This window comes from Bidens hawaiensis, unplaced genomic scaffold, assembly GCF_021521415.1.
Source record: "Bidens hawaiensis isolate Kalapana, Puna unplaced genomic scaffold, B.hawaiensis_p1.1 tig00082726_1, whole genome shotgun sequence".
Taxonomy (NCBI): Eukaryota; Viridiplantae; Streptophyta; class Magnoliopsida; order Asterales; family Asteraceae; genus Bidens; species Bidens hawaiensis.
This window is the reverse complement of record NW_027503904.1, coordinates 6,709-30,540: the sequence shown is the minus strand read 5'-3', so window position 1 is coordinate 30,540 and position 23,832 is coordinate 6,709. Positions and strand designations below refer to the sequence as shown.

Here is a 23,832-nt window from a genome sequence, read left to right as displayed (position 1 = left end):
AAAGAAAAGTTGTATGCGAAGTTTTCCAAGTGCGAGTTTTGGCTTAGAGAAGTTCACTTTCTCGGTCACGTTGTAAACGAGAAAGGAATACACGTTGATCCTTCCAAAGTCAAGGCCATCGAAAACTGGGGAAGCGCCAAAAACCCCAACTGAGGTGAGGCAATTCCTAGGACTAGCTGGCTACTATCGACGCTTCATTGAGAACTTCTCCAAAATAGCTCTACCTCTGACCGCGCTAACTCAGAAAGACAAGAAGTTTGTTTGGGGCGAAAATCAGGAAACAGCATTTCAAATGTTGAAACAGAAGTTATGTAGTGCGCCAATTTTGTCTTTGCCCGAGGGGATGGATGACATCGTTGTTTACTGCGACGCTTCATATCAGGGACTTGGATGTGTCCTTATGCAGCGAGACAAAGTCATAGCGTATGCCTCACGCCAACTCAAGACCAATGAAAAGAACTACACAACGCATGATCTGGAACTTGGAGCGGTTGTCTTCGCGCTAAAGATTTGGCGCCATTACCTCTATGGTACAAAGTGTATAATCTTTACGGATCACAAGAGCCTTCAACATATATTTGATCAAAAGGATTTAAACATGAGGCAACGAAGATGGGTGGAGTTGTTGAATGATTATGATTGTGAAATTAAGTACCACCCTGGAAAGGCGAATGTGGTAGCAGACGCGCTAAGTAGGAAGGAGAGAATAAAAACGCTACGAGTCAAGGCTCTAAGGTTGACCATTCACGCAGATCTCTCTACCCGCATCCGAGACGCTCAGCAAGAAGCCTTGAAACCAGAGTTTGTTAAAAACGAATGCCTTGGGGGTATGGTTAAGAGTTTGGAACTTAAAGAGAACGGCAATCTATATTTCGCTAACCGCATATGGGTCCCTCTCAAGGGAGGATTGCGCGAGCAAGTATTAAACGAAGCTCACAAGACGCGGTATTCCGTACATCCTGGCGCAGACAAGATGTACCAAGATGTTAAAGCGCTGTATTGGTGGCCCAATCTTAAAGGCGCCATCGCGACGTATGTCAGTAAATGCCTGACGTGTTCGAAGGTAAAGGCTGAATACCAGAAACCATCAGGGTTGCTTCAACAGCCAGAAATTCCCATGTGGAAGTGGGAACAAATCTCTATGGACTTCATCACCAAACTGCCAAGGACACCTGGGGGTTATGACACAATATGGGTTATTGTGGATCGGCTAACTAAGTCAGCGCACTTCCTGCCGATCAAGGAAACCGATAAGATGGAAAAGTTAGCCCGACTGTATATTCGAGAAGTAGTTTCAAAACATGGAGTCCCAGTGTCCATCATTTCTGATAGAGATAGTCGGTTCACATCAAGGTTTTGGAGATCGTTACAAGGGGCTTTAGGTACTCGTCTTGACATGAGTACGGCATATCATCCTCAAACGGATGGGCAAAGCGAGCGAACAATCCAGACATTGGAAGATATGCTACGCGCTGTGCGCAATCGATTTCGGAGGTAGCTGGGATACTCATCTCCCATTGGTTGAATTTTCTTACAACAACAGCTATCACACAAGCATCAAGGCTGCGCCATTCGAAGCTTTGTATGGGCGCAAGTGTAGATCCCCACTGTGCTGGGCTGAAGTGGGTGACAAGCAAATGACTGGTCCAGAATTGATCCAAGAGACAACAGACAAGATTTTTCAGATAAGGGATCGCCTTAAGACAGCGCGCGATAGACAGAAGAGCTACGCAGATGTGCGAAGGAAACCATTGGAGTTTCAGGTAGGGGATAGAGTACTTTTGAAAGTCTCTCCATGGAAAGGAGTCCCCCGTTTCGGCAAGCGAGGAAAGTTGAATCCGCGCTACATTGGACCATTTGAGATCCTGGAAAGGATCGGTCCGGTTGCTTATAAACTCCGTTTACCCGCCGAACTCAGTGGAGTTCATGATACGTTTCATGTGTCCAACCTCAAAAAGTGTTTATCTGACGAGACGATGATTTTGCCGTTGGAAGAGATTCACATCGACAAACAGCTGCACTTCGTAGAAGAACCTATAGCAGTAACCGATTGGAAAGAACAAAAGTTACGCAGAAGCAGAATCAAGTTAGTAAAGGTTCAATGGAACTCGAGGCGTGGGCCTGAATTCACTTGGGAAAGAGAAGACCAGATGCGCCAGAAATACCCACACCTCTTTCAGAACATGGCTTCTGCCAGCAACGTCTCCTAAATTTCGGGACGAAATTCGCTTAACAGGGGGGAGAATGTGACACCCGGTAAATTCCCAATCCCTTAAACCAAGTAATCAACCTAAATATTAGGTAATTATGTTATGTGCGCCCTGCGCGAGCGCGCCATGTTAGTCAGCGCGTGCATTTGTTATGTGCGCCCTGCGCGAGCGCGCCATGTTAGTCAGCGCGTGCATTTGTTATGTGCGCCCTGCGCGAGCGCGCCATGTTAGTCAGCGCGTGCATTTGTTATGTGCGCCCTGCGCGAGCGCGCCATGTTAAGAACCTGCGTGGGCATATGTTATATGCGCCATGCGCGAGTGTATTGGTTTTATGTACCTTAACGTTATGTTGTCTAATGGGCTGACCATCCCGCATGATGCTAAGGCGGGTGCATCCTAAATCGTTTATGCGCGTGCGGAAGGGAACTAACCACCCCGCATGGCGGGAACATTGAGAGCTAGTTTGTCTGAAGCTCCAAGATGGAATTGACTTCAACATAACTGATCACTATGTTGAAATACCAAGACCACCTGGAGAATCTACAAATGAAACTCAATGTCCCTAACTGCGAGAAGGTTACGCACCTACCCGCAGCAAAGAAATGTCCTTCACGCAGAAAGCTATGCGCACAAAGTAATACGCACAGAACACAGTCTATTCTCCAGACGAAAGGAAATTACTCCCGCCCAAAAGGAAACAATAGCGTGTTTCAGAGATTTTCCACTTTTTACTGTACTCTAACAAAAGTACCTGAAAAAGCACACTGTAACACGAAAAGTCAACTGTCAGCCACCCTATTCTCACCAACCCCAGACCTGCATGCCCTGACCAAATCAAATCAAAATCTTTTATCCACTACTCCACTCTTAAATAAATAATAATAATTTCCATACTTTATCATCATTACCCCTAGATATGAAAAGATTACAATCCCCTAAAGCAAGGGATTGTGTTCCCTTGAGTTTGCCTATAAATATGTAACCTAAATTATCACCCAAAACACACTTCAAAGAACTGCAAACTTGCACTAATCCTCTCCCAAGCATCCGTTGTTTTCATTTCCGATCCTGTTACTAGGTAAGCCGAGAATATAACCTTGAGATCTACTTTCCAACCCTTATATTCTCCTATTTCTTGATCTTAATATATATACTTCTTGTTATTTAATCGTATTCTAGACCTTCAATTCCGAGGCCAACACCGAGAAAACCCGAATCTCGATTTAATCCCTTAACAAGAACCACAGGTGAGTCTCACAGCCCCTATTTTCACTGTTTTCACTATTTTTAAACTGTTTTCGGGGCGAGGGACACGTACTTAAATAATATTTTATCGTGGTATACTTACAAGCTATGCAAGCGATTATGTGTTTAAATTATATTTCATGATGAGCAATGCGAACGGTTATCTAAGGTTTTCGATGTATGTGCGCTAGAACTCGAGTAAGTGATCACTTTACCATTGGAACTCTAAGGGTATGGACTGCTGGTTTGATCCACCCGCTCGTAGGGGTCGCACCTCTTTGCATGGACGAGTGCCTAGTATGGTCATGGGGCAGTACTATGGGTTTGAGCCCGCTCGTAGGGGTCGCACCTCTTTGCATGGACGAGCGCCTTGTTTTCCGGCACAACGTCCGCGCGTAACCCGCGGGACGGAATTATTGATTAGCTCGTAGTGGCAGCGCCACTTTGCATGGACGAGCACATTTTCCTGAAATGTCCGCGCGTAACCCGCGGGACGGAATTATTGATTAGCTCGTAGTGGCAGCGCCACTTTGCATGGACGAGCACATTTTTCCTGAAACGTTCGCGCGTAATCCGCGGGACGGTATTACTTATTTTAGCTCGTAGTGACAGCGCCCCTTTGCACAGACGAGCACAGTTCCCAGAAATGTTCGCGCGTAAACCGCGGAACGATTTTATCAGAATATGTTGATAGAACTATGTTTTACCAAGCATGTGTTTTAATGATGATATCAGAATTATGTTTCAGAATGATTTGTATCAAGATTATGATGCAATACGATTTATCAAGTTACTAAAACTTGTGAACTCACTCAGTTTATACTGATTCGAATGTTTTTACGTGTCTTTCAGGAGATAACTAGGTAGCCCATGGAGTCACACTTAGAGCACCTCACGCTGAACATCTAAAACTAGCTTTTTGGAAGATTTTAGTTCTATCCCTTCGATGCGCGTGGTTGTTCCCGCCGCGCAAGGGGATATGGCATGGAAATCTTCAACAGTTTTTATACTTGGATGTTTTTATGTAATTTTTAATTAATGTAATGTATTTGTATTAAACTTTTCATGCGCAATGAAAATCTTTGAATGTTTGCAATGGCCCGTGCTTAATTATCAATCCCCACTCGTGCGCGCCCGGCTGTTTCCGCCGCTCAGGGCCGGGTGTGACACAAGTTGATAATATGTGCAATGCATCGGCTATGAAAAAACGCTCCATCACAAATAGGTTTATACTTTAATTTTAAATGGCCAACCGCGGCCGTATTGTTGGACGCGTTATCAAACGAAATTGAAAAGATTTTATGTTCAATCTTGTATTGTCGAATGACTTTATCCAAGAGTTTAAAAATATTTCTACCCGTGTGCGGGTAATCAAACAATTGAAACGCAACGGTTCGTTTCATCATTTGCCACGACTCGGGGTCAACCCAATGAGCAGTCACACAAATGTATGAGTCGGGCGAACCATGAGGTACCGACCACACATCCGTTGTTAAGTTTACACCAGTTTGTAAGTTTGAAAAGTATGAAATTAGTTCGGATTTAGCGTTTTTCCATGCTTTAAGACAATCTCTTCTAAGGGTCGAACGACTTACGTGTTGGTAGCGTGGTTGAACATACTTTTGCATCATCTCCGTGAATTGAGGGTTGTCGAAGTGGTTGAAAGGAAGTGTTTGTTGAATCACAAAGTTTGAAAACTTTTGACGTACCGCTTCAAGGTCGTACGTAAACACCGCTCCTTGATTCGTCATCTCCGGCTGCGAACTACTTCCCGATTCGTCCTTCAAGGCCTTGCAAAAGGGCCTTTGTACATGCGCTTTTAAAGTGGAGTTTGCATCTTTGCCATAAAATTTCAAAGAATGTTTGCATCGAGCTTTTTGGCTACCGTTAGACATTTCGCATAGGTCGAAATGTTGCCAAACATCATGGTTTCGTTTCGTGGGGATGACCCGAACGACCGTTTCTCCCGTGTTCGAGGCACCCATGTTGATGGATGAAGCAGCACTTTGGGAGGCCATGATAATCGACTACGAAATAAGAGCGTGTGGAGTGGTAATGTGGTATAATTGAGCGTGAGATAACAAAATAATCGCGTATGAAATAAACGTTTAGAGCGTTTGGAGTTGTATAATCGAGTGTGATCTAACCAATACCCAACCTAAACTATATATAGATGTTTGTGGAGGTAAAATGGTAAAAAAAAAAAACGGTCAAAAAAAAAACGGCCATATAGCCGTTATACAACGGTCAAAAACCGGTTTTTAACCGGTTAACCGGTTATGGAGAAACCGGTTAACCGGTTTTTCCACAACGGTCAAAAACCGGTTTTTTTTATAAACCGGTTAACCGGTTTTTCCATAACCGGTTATTAAAAAAAACCGGTTTTTTCATTAACCGGTTTGTTAACCGGTTTTGGATCTAAAACTTGTAACCGAAATACGAACCGGCGGTTTGTAAACCGGTCAAACCCGTTTTTAAAAAACCGGTTTTCGTAAAAACCGGTTTAAACCGGCAAACCGGTTCCCCAACCGGTTTTTTTGACCATCTCTAGCGTTACGGTTGTGCGTGGATTGGTTTGGGATGGTATTGGACTATAAGCATAACTGACATGTATGGAAATTTTGATAACCATAACCGACCCACAAAAAAAATTACATTTAATCGATTCGGTTTGGTTTGGTTTTGACGGGTATGGAAACTTTGTTAACCATAACCGAACAACTATTGCCGGCTTTCAGAAGTTCATTAAACCGGCCAATTGGTTTATGGTACGGTTCGGTTTCATCGGTTAATTTGGTTATCGATTATTTGATTTGGTTAAGTTGGCAAGGGGTCGGGGAAGTTATAGTAACGGTCCTTTGGGTTTGGTAAGTGGCAAAAATGGTCCTCTTAAGTGAGAAAATTTTTCATAAATTGTGCTTTTTACAAAAGTTGTTTCAAAAATGGTATTGGTTTATGAAATTTTTCACAAATAGTGTAACCGTGGTTTCAAACCACGGTTTGTGTTCTTTTATTTAAGAATGTCAGGTGGAATTTCATAAAACAATACATTTTGATTAGAATAATACAAACCGTGGTTTGAAATCACGGATTGTAGCCAAATTTGTAACCTAATACCACTATTCGTGAAGTGATGGTTTTGTTAGTCAAACCGTGGTTTGAAACCACGGTTTGATGTTTTTTTATTATTTTTTAATAAAGATAAGTACATAAGTTCACGGGTTTTCTTACCTTTTTATCTTCATGAATAGTATATATTCCTAACTCAGTAATTAAGTGATTATGTGAGCTTTCTTACCTTTTATCTTCAAAGATTGAATGAAGACATTGTGAATGTGTGAAAAATTGAGAATACAACTTAGATAACATTTCTTATCTGAACTATATGCTTATACTCTATTTATAGGATTCATTTGATAAGTATTTTTAATATAGTCATGAAAGATGTTAAATTATTGAAATAGCACACTAAAAAGTTGTTGACATTACATCACCTTACAAAAGAAATGCAATATGAAAAACTATCAACCATCACGTGTAAACATTATTGAACTGAGAAGAGTTATAATAACAAAATTCAAACCTTAGAAATAATACACATATTATTTCTGGGCATTTGAAAAATATTAAAAAGTTCAAACTGTGCTTTCAAACCACGGCTTGATTAATAAGCAAAACCATCACCTCTTCCTAGCTGGTATTCGGTTATTATTTCATGCAATCCGTGGTTTTAAACCACGGCTTGCCTTATTTTAATCAAAATATTGTTTTATGTAATTCACATCTGACACACTCTAAAAAGTATAACCCAAACCGTGGTTTCAAACCACGGTTACACCATTTTTGAAATACCTCTCAAAAGCATACCATTTGTGAAACAATTTTAACAAAGACACCATTTTTGAAAAATTTTCCTTAAAGTGATGGTTATATATAGGAATGTGCATAGGTCGGTTAACTGTCAATTTAAGGCTAACTTAGAATTGCTTAAAACAATATAACTAGGCATTATTTGGGCATGAAATCATTTTCCCATGGAATAAATTGTTATACACGTTTGTATATATACTAGTATTTAGCCCCCCCCAACGATCAAGAATGGTAGTTACGAAGGAGTCACTTAGTTGCATGTGTGGCATTCGTTGACGTTTGTTTTTTATACATAATAGTCATATAGCCCTTTGTTATATTATAAGGAGTCTTTTTACAAAATATGTGCAGGATGTGATTACAAAATAGCATTGGTAGTCTCTTTACATACATGTGTAGACTTGCCAAAAGTAATAAGTCACCATTACTTGCCACAATGTGTAGACCTGTTACAGTTTGTTGTGTATCAGTTGGTTTTTCATTGTAAATTTTTGTCTGAATAACAATTTAGTATCTGTATTTGCATTTTTATTTACCTGGTTATTGCAAATGTTCCCAAAAAGCATATGGTGCACTAAGTACATCCTTTGTTTCTTTCCGTCCGGGCCTACGGTATTAGTGTTAGCTGTATGTGTTTGTTGACAGTTACTGATCTGGCAGTTTAAACCTCATTTAAATTAAAAATGTAAACCTGCCATTGACATTGCAGTGACATATTTTGACCTTACAAAGTCAAATGCAGCTAATACAACACATTCGGATACAATCAACCCAAACTGCATAGGTAAAAAGACATACAGTTTAGTTAGCATGCGTAGACTTTCCAAAAATGACTAATAAAACTAAGGGTGGCAAACCCAACCCAAATGGGTTGTTTTGGGTTAAGATGGATAAACTTTAAAAGTAAAATGGGTTAGGATGGATCATAAAAATTCTACAAGTGGGTCAGGATAAGTTGGAAATATACAAATGAGTTTTATTTATAGGTTAAAATTGGTCAAAACAAAATATCCAAGTTGTCCAAAATGTATCTATTTCAAAATACCCAAACTATCATGTGCGAAACAAAACTCATCCGAAACCCAAAAAACGATCAAAACGAAACAAAAACCCCGAACTGACTAACATGAAACAAAAACGAAACTGAACCGAAATAGAAAAACGACCAAAACGAAAAAAACGAAATGAAACCGAAAAACTGATCAAATCGAAACAAAAAAAGCGAAATGCAACCGAAAAGCTAACCAAAACTAAACAAAAACACCGAATCGATCAAACTGAAACAAAACTGAATCGAAATAGAAAACCGACCAAAACGAAACAAAAAAACATATATGAAACCAAAAATTTAACCAAAACAAAACAAAAAAAAAAGCGAAATGTAACTGAAAAGTGGACCAAAACAAAACAAAACACCGAATCGACCAAAACAAAGCAAAAAAACAAAGCGAAACTGAACAAAAATAGAAAATTGATCAAAACGAAACAAAAAAAAACCGAAATGCAACTGAAACCTAACCAAAACAAAACAAAAACACTGAACTGACCAAAGCGAAACAAACAAACCGAAACGAAACTGAACCGAAATAGAAAAACGACCGAAAGGAAACAAAAAACCGAATTGAAACTGAAAAACTGACCAAAAGGAAACATCAAAACTAAATGCAATTTAAAAACCGGACCAAAACGAATCAAAAACACTGAACCAACAAACGAAACATAAAAACTGATACGAAACTAAACCGAAATAGAAAAACAACCAAAACGATACAAAAAAACTGATATGAAACGAAAAACTGACTAAAAAGAAACAAAAAAAAAAGCGAAATGCAATCAAAAAGCTTACCAAAACGAAACAAAAAAACTGAAACGTAGCCGACCAAAATAAAACAAATGAATCGAAACGAAATGAAACCGAAAAAACTGACTAAAACAAAACAACACTGAAACCGAAAAAACCGAGAAATCGAAACCGAAATCATTGAAACCGAGCAGATACCGAAAATGACCGAAATGAAAAAAAAATAAAACTGAACCGGAACCCCCCCCCCCCCCCCCCCGAAAAACTCGAAATTGAACCGGAACAAAAAGAGTTTTTTTTTAATGAACGAGGAGGATGGGGGAAACATTTTAGTTATTTTACATTTTGCATTTTTTATTTATATTTTGAGTTATTATTTTTTTAATAGTTTTTTTGAATATTTTTTTGGGGGGGTTTTAAAACCCTTTGTATGTCAACCTTTACTTGGGTCAAGATGGGTTAGCTTTACCCATCTTGACACATATCCATCATAACCCTCTATTTTTAGAATCTATCCTAACCCCATACCCATCCTGACCCATACCCATCCTAACCCATCACCCAAATCCAACCCACTCACATTGCCACCTCTAAATAAAACTATACAAACATGCTATTACTAAACCCCAAGCATGCATATCCAAACAAAAAACATACACAGCCAAAATACAAAGCCATATCTAACCACAAAGTCAATAGTTGCAAAGAAATTTAAATATCTTAACAAATTTGCAGCAACAAACTAATGGATCATATAGTTGGTTCCTAACTTTTTAAAGTACAAAAATCATTTTAATGCACACTTATGAACCTGAGTACCTGACAAAAATTGTCACGAAATTAGTTAAGTTTCTCTAGTCATTTTCTACAAAACGTAAAATCATCAAAATAACAACTTAGAGCTCAAATGTCTTACTGTATAATAACTTTTTTCGGTGCCACCAAACCGAATTAATGAATAGAATATGATCAATCCATTATGCATACCTTTTTAATTAAATTAGGAAAAAAATACATGCACTTTCAAACAACTAATTGTCACCTTACATATCAAATGTTACACCTTTTAAGTGAAGACAAACTTGCATCGCGGCTTCAGATGAACCGTGGCCCGTCATAATAGCCTTGAACACCAAAAAAAGATAGGGCGTAGATTAATTAGTTAGCAACGGAAAACTATCAAATCCAAATCCAAACATCTCTATGATAATTGTACGTTCACCATCATTGAGATAACAACCAAAATATAGAGAATAAAATCCCGGCTCAGAGGAGCCAAGGCCCATCATCATAGCCTTGTACACCCTAAAAAGATAGGGTTCATATTCATTAGCAATGAAAAAACCATTGAGTCCAAGATATAACACATCTTAGATGAACCTATACTCACCACCATTGATATGATAACCAAAATCCCAACGTCATATGTTGTTCCGACACATAGCCATTAGTGAACTTTTAAAAGAAATTCTACTATGTATACACTTGCCCCACCATCACATCTTTTAGTCAATCAACTTTAGTACATTGTATAGAAATTTAGACAACCGTATATACAAATGTATAAACGCTTTTTGCTGAGAAGCCTGTACACGGGCATATACATACCCTTGACTGCTTCTATGTTGACGTATGCATGGTTTATACGAGCGTATAAATCAATTATAGTGGCGTAACCCATCAAATTGATTGTCCACATATATACGATTATGTAGCATTGAATCAATAAGGATGTTGATTTGTAATTCAAGTGGGGTCTATAAGCTCTCCTAAGTTAAGATTTTAAATAGTTAGCAATAAATATAAGGTATATTTGGTATTTTAATTTATGTAGGATATATATTTGGAATTTTAGTAAAACAGAAAACCATCCGTTCATGATGATTCTTTATGTGACACTTCTTTATGTATGGTGTATTTTTGGTATTATTAAAGATATGGTGTATTTATGGAAAAACAAATAAATATATGGTATTTTCGTATTAAGAGAAAATTTAAAGATTTTAATGTCCAACAAAGCTTTTGGAGTATGTTAAAAGCTTGTCCTTTTTACGGGTGATGAATAGAGGGAAGCATAATTGGTTGGATTGGTCTTCATGGTGTAAATTTCTAATTCTTTTTCGGGCTCTGGCTTCTTGCTATTAATGAGTTTCTATTTTTAATAAAGCTCCGCCTTTCAAAATAATAAAAAAAATACTACGTAAAGATCGATAACAGATAATGTATTAATTATTTTAATATTTATGTTGACAATTCAATGTTGTAAAAAAATAAAACATAATTCGTATTTTTATCATATTAAAAAACAAATATCATTTTTTATTAATTAATGATTAACAATTTTTAGAATAGTTTATTATTTAAAAAATGTTTCTCTCTTATTTATATTGATATTAAGCTATTTTGTTATAAATATTAGTAAATTTATGATATTTGACATATATATAATATCCAAAATTTAAATTTGTTTATATTTAACATTGTACACATATGTGAAGTTATGTCCAATGGCACCTCTGAGTACACCCAACCCTAAACCTCGGTTGACATGTGAGTTATGTACAATGTCACGTAATAAAATGTAGCTCGGTCCTTTCTGGTGGTTTGTGCATCCTTATTGCCTTCGCCTTTCTATAAGTGTTAACTTTGCACACACCAACCGGAAGCCCTCCTATTCTCTATTGACTCTATAACATAAAATAACACAACTAAGAGCATCTACAACGAGCAACAAACCCCGATGTTTGGATCTACTTGGCAAGCAAACGGACGTGAGCTCTCTGACAACAACCGTTGTAGGCCTAAAGTCTGTTTACACAGTTCGTGAAGGCAAACGAAGGCCAAACTTGCTTGGTGGGCCATAATCATCTTCCTTCTATCCAAACCAATGTGTTAATAAAATTAGTACAACCAAATCATGAGATTACCTTGTTTCCATTGTATAGCAGATGATTCCAGTAGTACAGAAAGGCTTGAAGAAAAATGACTAAAGATCTACGGTTTTATAAATTATAACACACCTACATGATTTTTATGTTTTAATTATAGATTTCGATAAAAAAAATTCTAAAATATTTAAACATATAGGAAGTATGAAAAACAAAAATGTTATAAAAGTTATTTGATTAAATTAATTGTAGAGGTAGGTGATGATGTGGTGGTTTGTGAAGATTTGTTGTTGTGAAAGAAAGTAAAGGTTTTTTATAAAAGTTTGAAATCTGATATGGTATTGATGTGACAGTTTGTGAAAGTTTGTTGTTGTGGATGCTCTAATAGTGCTAAACATAGAGCTACTTTTATTAGAAGCTCAAAGTGCTCATCCAAGTGTGTACTTGCTCTTCTACAAGTCATGATCTCCCTATCCCTATGTGGCCACAACATCCACCGATCAAACGAAGAAACAGTGACGCCCTATATGAAGTCTCTAGGTTTGGATCATGGAGATAAAGGCACGTTAAATATCCTATACTATTGCTATAGTAACATACCTCTCTAGTGGACTATGAAATTGAAATGACATCATAAAAATACTTTAATTGAAATCACAAAAAACTGCTAGACGTACTCCTAATGACAATATAAACATGCCACTAAAACAGTCTAAACAAATTAAAATTAAAATAATATAATATAATATAATATATGCAAAATATCATAAATTTATGTGAGTTAACAAATGAATATTCTTGGGATGCTAGCGGTAAGCATTTTAAAGCAGCGAAGTTAATTTTATTCAAAAGCTTATTTTAAAAGAATGACACGTATTCATTAGTATAATATATATACATAAATTTGTATTTGTAGGATGGAAAAAAAAACAATTATTTAACACTAAACGACCGGTTTAATATACCATATACTCCTTTGTACTAAGACCATCACGTAGTTAGCCTAGTTATGGCGTTTTGGGGGTGAAAACGCCAGAGGCACCCCCCCCCCCCACCCCACCCCACCCTCCGTTTTGGCCTAGCGTTTTTGAATAGGCGTTTTCTACAAAAACGCTGTGATGGCACAAATTTTGAGGGTTTTGTGAGTGAAAGGGGGAGGAGAATGACGTAAAATGCCTAGTTTGACTACGCAGGGTCTAATAAAACCTAATACCTGTAAAAACATATACCTTAAAAAGATATCTGACAATACTTGTCACTTGGAACATTTTGGTCATCACATAAAATAGAAGAGGGATAGCACAACTGCTATAGAATTAGATATGTATCGTTAAACCAATAGCTGAGTGTTTTTAAGAGTATGTGTAGTGGATAGAATTTCTATAGGGACGTTTTACAACAAAATTGTGTAGTAAATCAAGCTCATTTTATTCATTATCTCATTATTATTATTTTTTATGTTTTAAGTAAAAAATAAAATAATTGAAACCAACCCACCAATCAACGGCAAGCTTCTTCTCCACCCGGCGCTACCTAGAATGTAGCTGAAAGAGAGAAAAGAGGGATAGCCGATAGAGAGGGGAAAGAGAAGTGCGGGTTTGATGAGGTGGCTTGTCCCGCGCCTCTCTAAATTAACCCTTTAATGTGATTAAAAAAATATCAAAATAGTTGCGAAACGTCCATTAAATTAACCCTTTACTTAAAATATAAATTCTTAATGCTAGAAATGTTTCAACACTCACATCTATCGTTTTAGCACAATTACATCACCAATTTACAAACATCATCACGAAAGTATAGTTATCGATACTGCAAAACGACATCGCTTTTATCTGTGTTTTTATCTGTCAAAACGTTTATAAACTCATATAATAACAGCAATAAATTTCTTCCTACACAACCAAATCTTTCCTACACAAGAATTTAAAACTTATAAACTAAATCAAACCAAATTCGAGGTTCATCACCAGAACACATTCTATGCCTATCTGGAGACTTACTACCCGACATTTTTAATATTATCATCTATCATTCCAGAAATCTATCACCATATGATTTTTTCGTCCCGTCTTACACGGCCATGCCCCCCATTAATACTCCAGAGAAGCAATATGTGAAAATACGTCTAGTTGTATTGGCGGATAATAACCGAATATAAACCGTACTTTATGGAGCTGTAGCTGTAGTGAATTTCAATCCAACGAAAATGCTCTATTGCAGTACCTACATGATATTAGAACTAAAATCAACTGAGAGAAACAAGAGGTGCAAATGAACCGAGTCAAGCCGACTAATTTAACCGAAGATGGCTCGGGCTTGTTTAAAGCTCTATAGTCTAAAGCTTCCGCTTGGCTCGTGAGTAATTTTACAAACCACAACTCATTTGTTATTTATTAGACTTATGTTATTTTATTTAAATAAATAGTTTTATATATATATTTATAACTTTAGCACATTTATATATATAACATTATTTATTATGTAATTATATAGTTATTATATTAAATAAAATGTCTAAAAGTTATATGCTAGTTTAGGCTCGTGAGCCTAGCCAAGCCCAGTATATGAAGCTCGGGCTCGAGCTTGTTTATTAAATAAGCTCGAACTTAGGCTCGAGTTGGTTTAAGTTTGGCTTGATTCAAACTTTTAATGAGCTGATGCAGCTCATTAACCGCATTAGATGAAACATATCAACATAAATGCATACTACTTGAAGTCAGGATCAATATTCAAATCCCAATATTAAAATCTAAAACTAGTATTATGCACCCAACAATATTTGTCTTGGTAATGAGAGAATATGATATTAAATTATTAACGAGTCTTGAATGAAAGTAGTCAACCGTTTTACCTGTCACTAAACTTCTCAACAGCTTCTGAGGCATAAAGAAGAGTCTCATTGGCCTTTTCAAGAACTATATAAAGTTGTTTCCCTCTTGCAGCTCGAGCAATCACCCACGAATTGTTTTTCGCTCTAATGCATATTTCTAAATCGTCCCCTTTTGTTCGGCTTCTTTCCAAATCAACATCTTCCCGAACCTTATTTAATGCGAGTAACGATTCCTGAAAATGAATAAAAATCAGGATGATATAAACTAATAAAGTAATAGAAATTTGGTAAATTAGGTATGTATGAACAAAGTTATAACAAGGGAATAGATAAAAGACGATTTTGACCTTTGTTAGGGTAGTTACTTTTCCAGAGGGGGAAGCACGGGATATGTTCCGGTCACCATCTACCAGTAAATAACGGTAACCTTTGACATGATAAGCATTTTCACCACCCCATCCCTTTGCAAGCTTCTCCTCCACTTTATGTATCTTTGAAGATGCCTGATTGAAAAAGAAAAACAGCAAAAAGAAAATAAAACTTATATCAATAATGCGTGTTTGGCTTACTTACAAACATGCATCACACAAGTTTATCTCTCTAAGTCTCTATAATCATAACATACACGGAATTAATTTGAGCGAATCTGACGATACACAAAACTAAAGTAGATACATGAAATTTGTTTGGTGTAATGGGCATAAAGATAACGTGTTTAACACAATAACGTGTAAATAAGTTTAAAAAGTTAACTATTTTCGTGATTTATTCAACAACTTATTATGTTTTAAACTATGTGATAAAAATCTAGAGATTTGACTCAAACAAATGATTCAAATGCAGAAACAAAAGACCCAATTCAAGAAGGGTTAATCTCCAATAAAAAAAATACTAAGATAATTAACACATCGCCCCTAACCTAACATCTATGAACTACGGTACTATTTACAAAAACAAAGAAGATAAAATAACTGCCCGCACGCTAAGCTCCTCCATTACAAGTGGTATTTGAAACTACTCCGACGAGTCAGCTGGGTTGACCCGAACTGACCCAACCAGGCCCGACCCGTTTGAAATAGTAAAACTTATATTTAACTATTAATCCATTTATCCCTTGAGTTAACTTAGGCTGATAAGCTTTTACAGTCATTTCTCAAAATATCTCTTCTTTCTTCCATAAAGATGTCCTTTTTGGTCACTACACACACAGATATGTCTATATGACTATACCTAATAAACAAGTAACTATCCACTGCCACGTATCACAAATTCACAGTTCTGTGAGCCCAACCAACCATTTTCCGGCTTCTCTTATTTCACCCTTCAACCCTTCGTAATATATAAATTTACAACTTGCAAAACTAAAGAAAACTGATTTCAGTTTGAACAACAAATTGGGTTTAAACAGAAATACTTTCCATATCACCGGCCCACTTTCAATCACATCTTTTCTCAAAAAATCGTTTTATAATTCTTAAATCTTTATTACTAACTATTCAATATTTCATTTATTCAACCCGTGTAATACACGGGTCTCTAACCTATTGTACACACACACACAAGTTACCTAACAATAACAATTTGTGAAGTATCAGCTATTTACTGCAACTTCATAGAACAGAATATCTTCTACGACATTGATTAATATTTTATTTATCTTATTCTAACCATTTAATATCACATGCTCGCTTTCAAAGCACATCCAAATACATGTGTATAGATCAAAGCTAAATAAACTTACATTTTCAAGAAGTTGTTGCTTCAACATGGTGATCCCTTCTTCCCCATTAAGCATAGATGTAACAGGTATAAGCATAATTATAGTCAAGCTTTTATATTGATAAGCACAAAGATACATTTTATGCTCTATTCCCTGAAGCCATATTGTCGGGGTGGTGGGGACCAAATTACCAACTTCTACACCCCAAATATCAGTAACTAAAAACCCGTCTTTCCCTTTGGACCACTTGCCATGCTGTAATGGCCTTACTATTTGAAAATTATCACCTCTTGCAGAAGCACCATCCTGGTTACCATGTAAGCGGTCCAATGCTGACTCAGCATGAGCAGAAGTGTTCCCTTTCCGCAAGTAAGACCAGGTACTTCCTCCCGATGATAGTATACGTGGGGTCAACCTTGAGATACCGTATGAAAATAGATTCACAGTGTCATCCTGAAATATGTCAAAAAGATTATTAACAAATGAACAAAAGATTTTGTTCATTTAATTAAACGAATGAACATATTTCTTGCTCATTTACGCTCGTTTAGAATATAAATAAAAAAACATAAACAAACACGAACAAGTTCATTTTCTTAACAAACGAACATGAACAAGAAAATCTGTTTGCTTATGTGTTTGTCTCTGTTTGTTCGGTTAGAATTACACGAATAAACATAAGCTGATAAGCACGCCCAGCTTGTGTTTGTTCGGTTCGCTTGCAGATCTAAGTATTTCACAAGGAAATTCGTTTATTTAATGCACGATCGAACATGAACAAAAAAATTTGTTCACTTAATCAAACGAATGGACATGAACATATGTCTCGTCCGTTCAATTACGTTTGTGAATGTTCATTCATTTAGACACGTTTATGTTAGTTCATTTACGTGTGTTTATCTTCTTTACATACTCAGTTAATTATTTAATAATTACCAGTAACATTAAATGGTCCATCATGCATCAACCCATCGCCACAATCAAATTTTAGAAACATATGTTTGTTCATTTGCGTTCGTTTATATTCGGCCATTTATGTTTGTTTATGAGCGTTCATTTAGAATATAAACGAAGACAAACACATTCATTTTCTTAACAAACGGACATGAACAAAAAAATCTGTTCGCTTAACCGTTAGTGTTCGTTTAAAGTAAAACGAACATGCCTAGTTCGTGTTCGTTACAGGCCTATGTATTTCAGTCTCTGAGTGCGCGTGTGTGAGTGAGAAAGGAGGGGGGCTTAGGAATAAAAGATACAACATACAGGGGTCAGAGTTGTAGACACCAGCAGGTCCTGAAACAAGATAACCGAGTAGCCTAAAGCGTTTCCCATGCATGAATCTAATGTTCCAACAAGAGACTGCACAAACAAAAAGTAGTTTAAATATCAAAAGGTATTTTTGAGAAATAAATCCTCCAAAAAAACAAACAAATTGCTCTTGAAGTCTATGAAAAAAACAGCATTTTTCATAGACACATGTGCTGACTGCTGACCTGTACTTCAATAGCAGCCTCTCGTCCAACTGTCAACATCTGTACAGTCCCACGTTCCTTCAATGAGTCACGAAAATTAGGTAACAAAATCTTGTTACCCGTGAGAAAATCTGCCTCAAAAGAAATAAACATATATAAGAAATAGGTATAAAAACAAATTATAAAATCAAATAGAGAAAAATTGTATTTATATATGACTCATGTAATACATGATTCAGAATAGGGCTTACCACTAAGGTAATCCATGATGAAAGTATACAAATGACTACGGATTAGTCCTCCACCAGGTTCTTTATCAAGCAACATTCTTATAGAACCATGAAACATAACAAAAAGAGAGTGTATTTCCTTAAGAACACTGCGTAGCGCTTCAACTCTCCATATGGCTTCTGCCTCTTTGTTCTTTGCAATCACCTAAAACAAATAGCCTGTGTTTAATTTGACATAAAACCATAGAACTTATTTATATAACTTTTACAAAATTATTTTTGACAATGTCATTTTTACAATCACCTATGCAATGTTATAAAACATCATAAACATGATACTGGATATGATGCAATGGCGTCAAGGAAGAATAAGATGATGGCGCACGCCGATATGTGACAAATAAAAAAGCTTGATGATAGGATTTAACACTTGAAAGGATATATGGATATAGAAAATATCAAGGGATATTGAAACAAGTATATCTTTTACCATTATGAGCAAGGTTATAATAAATGAGTACTTAGAAAATGTGTGACCAGTGATGGAAGGTTATATATAACATATGTATAGAAAACATTATCCAGATATCTAAAATGTGACAAAAATGTAATTTTCCAAGGACATGTTTAGTAATACATGAAATATCAAGGGATGAAGAAATGAAGTCATATTTTACCATTATGAGTGAAGTCATAATAAATGAGTACTACCAAAATGTGACAAGTGTGCCTGTGATGGAAGGTTATAACAATATGTGACAAGAATGTAAATGCTTTCTAGGAACTTTTATAGAGTGTATGGTGAAGAAATATCAACAATGTTTGAATTATATTACGACAGATCTTATTCAATGAATAACAAACGATCACCCAAAGCATGCAGATAATCTAATAGGTGTATCATTAAAATTTACATCATCAAAATAAATAACAAGAATTAATCATCATCATCATCATCATCGTACTCAGTATATCCCACCAATAGCAAAGCTATGGTAGGGTCTGAGGAGGGTAAGATGTAGACAGCCTTACCTCTACCCCATGGGGATAGAGAGGCTGCTTCCGGTGAGACCCTCGGCTCGATAGTAGTTTTGCATCAAGCCTTGGACATATTACATAAGGCACATAGCACTCAATCATCGGGACGCCGGCTGATTGGTGCATGTACCCTTGTCTTTCGGCTATCAACGCCACCACATGATGCCTGATTAACCTTCCATCACTTTTAACGTTATTTTCACAAAATTAGTAAAATAACGTCAAAATTAGTGCAATTTTACTTTTGCCCACCCGAGGGTTCACACATATATACATTATATGCGCGCACCGCAAGCAGGGCACAAATAACAAGAATTAATAATGCTTCTAAATGAAAAACACACTTACCATTACCATCCAAATATCAGGCTCGGCCTCAAAGAACACATGCGAATGCATTTCTGCTTCTATAACCTCACAAGCTGCTTCAGGAGAAAAGATTCTGCAAAAAACATCCAAACCGGATTTACAGGTTTCTGTCAAAAATTCAAACTATTTTTAATTACAGATTTACAGGTTTCTTTCAAACCTTGTGAAAGTGATGAGTCCTTCACTGAGGCCAACAACCGAAAGTTGAGCCGGAAATGGCAAATCAGCTGGGAAGAAGAACAAGATCTTCTCCAGCTCTTCCCCTTCACGTTGTCCTCTTCTCAGATCAAATACGCAAAATTTCATTGGTTCACTAGGAGGACTAGTAGCAGAAGCAGCAGATGATAAACCCATACTACAACCTCCTTATAATTCACATTGGAATCAAACGAAAAAAGATGAGTACAAAACCAGATATCTTCCAAAAAACAAATGCTTCAAAAACGAATTGGAAACCCTAAATTTAAACAATCAATGATAATTCTGTTCATATCGCCCTAAATTAGAAATTAAGGCTACAAACATTGGCAAAACTAATTCCAATTAGTCGAGTCCAACAGTTATGCATAGTAACGTTATGAACTCCAAGCATCCAAGATTAACCAATGTAGTTTATAAAAGACTTGGTTTTGCAAACCAAAAGAAGCTCACGGGTTACGGCGCCGCTTGTAGCACTTTTGCCTTCTATTTCGATGTAAAATAATATATATATTATTAAAATGCATCTTTTGAAATTTGAACTATCTTTTGAACTTAAAAACATTTAATTCAAGCGATTTACAGTCTATATAGTTAACAGAAAGTACACTAATCGTATACTATACGCAATACACATATACTTTGAAACTGAATCGGAAACCCTAATTTCGAATGATCAACGGTAATTCTGTTCGTATCAATATCAACCTCGATTTATAAAATTTGGTTACAAACATTGACATGACTCATTGAAATTTCCAAATACCTTCAATTCAAACAATTTACAGGCAATACAGTTAACAGAAAGTACACGAATCGTATATGCAATATACCTATACTTTAAAACTGAATCAGAAACCCTAACTTCAAACGATCAACGGTAATTCTGTTAAAATCGAGACTAATTAGAGATTAAGATCACAATCATTGACCTAATTCATTCCAGTTTGCTAATAGGTTTAATTTAAGCAGATTATAGTCAATACAGTTAACAGAGAGTACACGGATCATATATATGCAGTACACTTATAGTTTGAAACTGAAACGGAAACCCTAACTTCAAACGATCAACGGTAATTCTGTTAAAATCGACAGTAATTAGAAACTGAGGTTACAATCATTGACCTAATTCATTCCAATTTGCTAATACGTTTAATTTAAGCAGTTTATAGTCAATACAGAGTACATGAATCGTATATGCAATACACCTATAGTTTTGAAACTGAATCAGAAACCCTAACTTCAAACGATCAATGGTAATTTTGTTTAAAATAGATACTAATTAGAAATTGAGGTTACAAGCATTGACCTAATTCATTGCAATTTGCAATTAGTTTCAATTTGAAAAGTTTGCAGTCAATACAGTTAACGGAAAGTATACGAATGATGTGATGGTGAAGTGCGTTTAGAGAGAATATTACCGGAAAATTGAATCGATCGGAACGCCGGAGAGTGGTGGTAGGTGGTGGGCGATGGTTACGAGTTACGACGAATGATGGTGAGAAATAAACCCAAAGTCAAAGAGGTGCTCAGTGCCACCAACACAACACAACACAACACGATACGAATACGATAACATCAGTGTTTAACGGCTCATTATGTGTAACGATTTGACGGGGCTATAAAATAAAGCGATTTTTGACACGTAACAGACATGGACGACATGTAGTATGAGAACGGTGTTCTTGTTTACAAATCGCCCCACCCTCCAATAATTGATCGTCATATCATCATTATCTCTCCACCCGGCGATTCTCGTCACCCCCTCCACTTATTACCCATTTGTCGCCTAGGGGACGGTGTTCTCACTCTCGTTGCCTATATTTGTAGCCCAACTACACATAGCCTTAGTTTTCAGATGACATTATAAAATTATTTATTATTATATATTATGAGGAAAGTTAGCGTAAAAATAAAATTAACGTGCTAACTGTGAGAATCAAAGAGTAGTGATATTATATTTACAAGTAGTGTAATTACATTATGCTGTAATTACACTACACTACAATTACACTATGGTATATATAATTACACTACTTGATTTTTACAGTTAGCATGTTAATTTAATTTGTAGTTGATCTCAACCATATATTACAATTCATTAATGTTTTGCATTGTGTATATAAGCAAGGTGATTACCGTCTAGTTTTACGGTTTTTAAGTTAAATCGAAATCAAGCCGTTACTAACGGTTTTTATTGTCGAAAACCGAAAACAAACCGTTGACATTTAAAACTGGAACCGAACCTTTACTAATGGTTTGGTTCCTGTTCGGTTTCACGGTTTGGGTTTGGTAATAAACCAATTTAAAATAATAACTAATTTAACTATTGCTCTAATTCTCTTAATCTAAACTATGCCTGCTTCTGATTTTGGATAAGCATAAAAAAACACAAGCTAATCGGTATGTATAGAGGAATAGAGAGAAAATTATGACAACATAAATACATGACAGAATTACAAATTTTGTCCTTTAAAAAAAGCCAAATTACGGTTCGTGTTATTTTTTTAGTTTCCTTGCAGGCGGTGTACTTTAAACTTTTTTTTCTACACGTTATGTCCTTTACGCTAACTGGGTTAGAAAAACTCAGTTAAATGCCCTCACGTGAGGCGCATGTGAGGGCATTTTTGTCTTTTCGTCTACCCTGCAACTTCTTCTTCCTCTTTTCTTCTTCATTTTTTGCAGATCTCTCTCTTTCTCTTCCCCCCTTCTCTCTCTCTCTCTGTTTAAACCAAAACCACACCACTAACGGCCACCGGAGACCATGTTAATCGCCACCACCACACCAAATCAACCACCACGCCTACACCATATACCCAGCACCTGCAACCTGGCTACCCAGCACATGCAACCTGGCCCGCCGTGATCCCCTTCACGTCATCTACATCATCGTCGCCACCACCGCTGGAAACCACCTCCTCTCCACCCTAACTGATATCCAGAGAAGTGGATCAAGTGTGAGCATTTAGGATCCGGTAATTGGGGATTTGGATGCTAGATCCGCAATTTATGAAAGCTCTAAAACGGAATTAAGTCGTCGGAAAACAGATTGTGACGGAGATTGATTCATCGGCCCGACCTAACTCGTTTCGACTCCCCAGGTCTGACCCAGGTACTGTTGGCCGGAAAATCGATTGTGACGGAAAGGGTTTGATTCCGGTGAAGTAGAAGATAGGGGACGGTAGTGATGGCTTCTTTTTAAAGTGTTAATGATGGCAAGTGGTGGTGTAGGGCGGTTGGTGATGGTGGTGGCGTGTGAGTGTGGGTGATGTTGGTGGTGGGTTGTTTGGGAAGAGAAAGGGCTGAGGTGTAAGTTAAATTATATCTTAGTAATTGAGATCTGCAAAAATGAAGAAAAGAGGAAGAAGAAGTTGCAGGGTAGTAGAAAAGACAAAAATGCCCTCACATGCGCCTCACGTGAGGGCATTTAACTGAGTTTTTCTAACCCAGTTAGCGTAAAGGACATAACGTGTAGAAAAAAAAGGTTAAAGTACACCGCTGCAAGGAAACTAAAAAAAGGACATGAACCATAATTTGGCTTTTTTTAAAGGACAAAATTTGTAATTCTGTCTAAATACATAATGGATAAAACTTAACAAAAGAAGTATGAGGAAAAATCAAAAACATGATAGCAATAACAGGAACAAGATTAAAAAGGAGAAGGCTTTGAAATCAGGCATTTTTCATAAAGGAAAATGAACTCAGTAAAGATATATGTTGATGTCAAAAACAACCAAAGAAAACAGAAATTATATAAATTGTATGCTTCATAAACAATTAATACGTATATAGATGGCTCATGGCTCTAGTAAGCAAACCTTTGGCCATATATAAGGAGGCTACAATTTAAGCGATTTTGGGCGCGAAGGGACGCGAACACCGCCTCCCCCGGGCGATTTTTGGGCGAAAAGGGGCGGGACGGGGTTCTTTGTCGCCGGGATGATTTGAATAATAATATTAT

The 23,832-nt window shown here is 36.7% G+C and overlaps 1 protein-coding gene across 1 annotated transcript; it reads right to left on the bottom strand.

Annotated features, from left to right (window-relative positions):
• Positions 1 to 13,741: 13,741 nt before the first annotated feature.
• Positions 13,742 to 20,060, bottom strand: LOC143607459 (vacuolar fusion protein CCZ1 homolog B-like). Its single transcript, XM_077082902.1, has 9 exons — positions 19,834 to 20,060; positions 19,653 to 19,746; positions 18,288 to 18,471; positions 18,058 to 18,167; positions 17,828 to 17,923; positions 16,586 to 17,017; positions 15,192 to 15,347; positions 14,866 to 15,077; positions 13,742 to 14,237 (listed from the first exon to the last, which is right to left on the bottom strand). The coding sequence occupies exons 1-9, from the start codon at positions 20,025 to 20,027 to the stop codon at positions 14,207 to 14,209; spliced, it is 1,509 nt and encodes a 502-aa protein (XP_076939017.1). The 5' UTR covers positions 20,028 to 20,060; the 3' UTR covers positions 13,742 to 14,206.
• Positions 20,061 to 23,832: the final 3,772 nt, after the last annotated feature.

What these genes read in the sequence shown, in the direction of transcription:
- LOC143607459 (XM_077082902.1), bottom strand. Translation starts at nt 20,027, where the DNA reads ATGGGTTTATCATCTGCTGCTTCTGCTACTAGTCCTCCTAGTGAACCA. An exon ending in CATCATGGATTACCTTAGTG is followed by an intron (nt 18,168 to 18,287) that starts GTAAGCCCTATT and finishes CTTTTGAGGCAG; the next exon opens with ATTTTCTCACGGGTAACAAG. An exon ending in AGGCTGCTATTGAAGTACAG is followed by an intron (nt 17,924 to 18,057) that starts GTCAGCAGTCAG and finishes TTGTTTGTGCAG; the next exon opens with TCTCTTGTTGGAACATTAGA.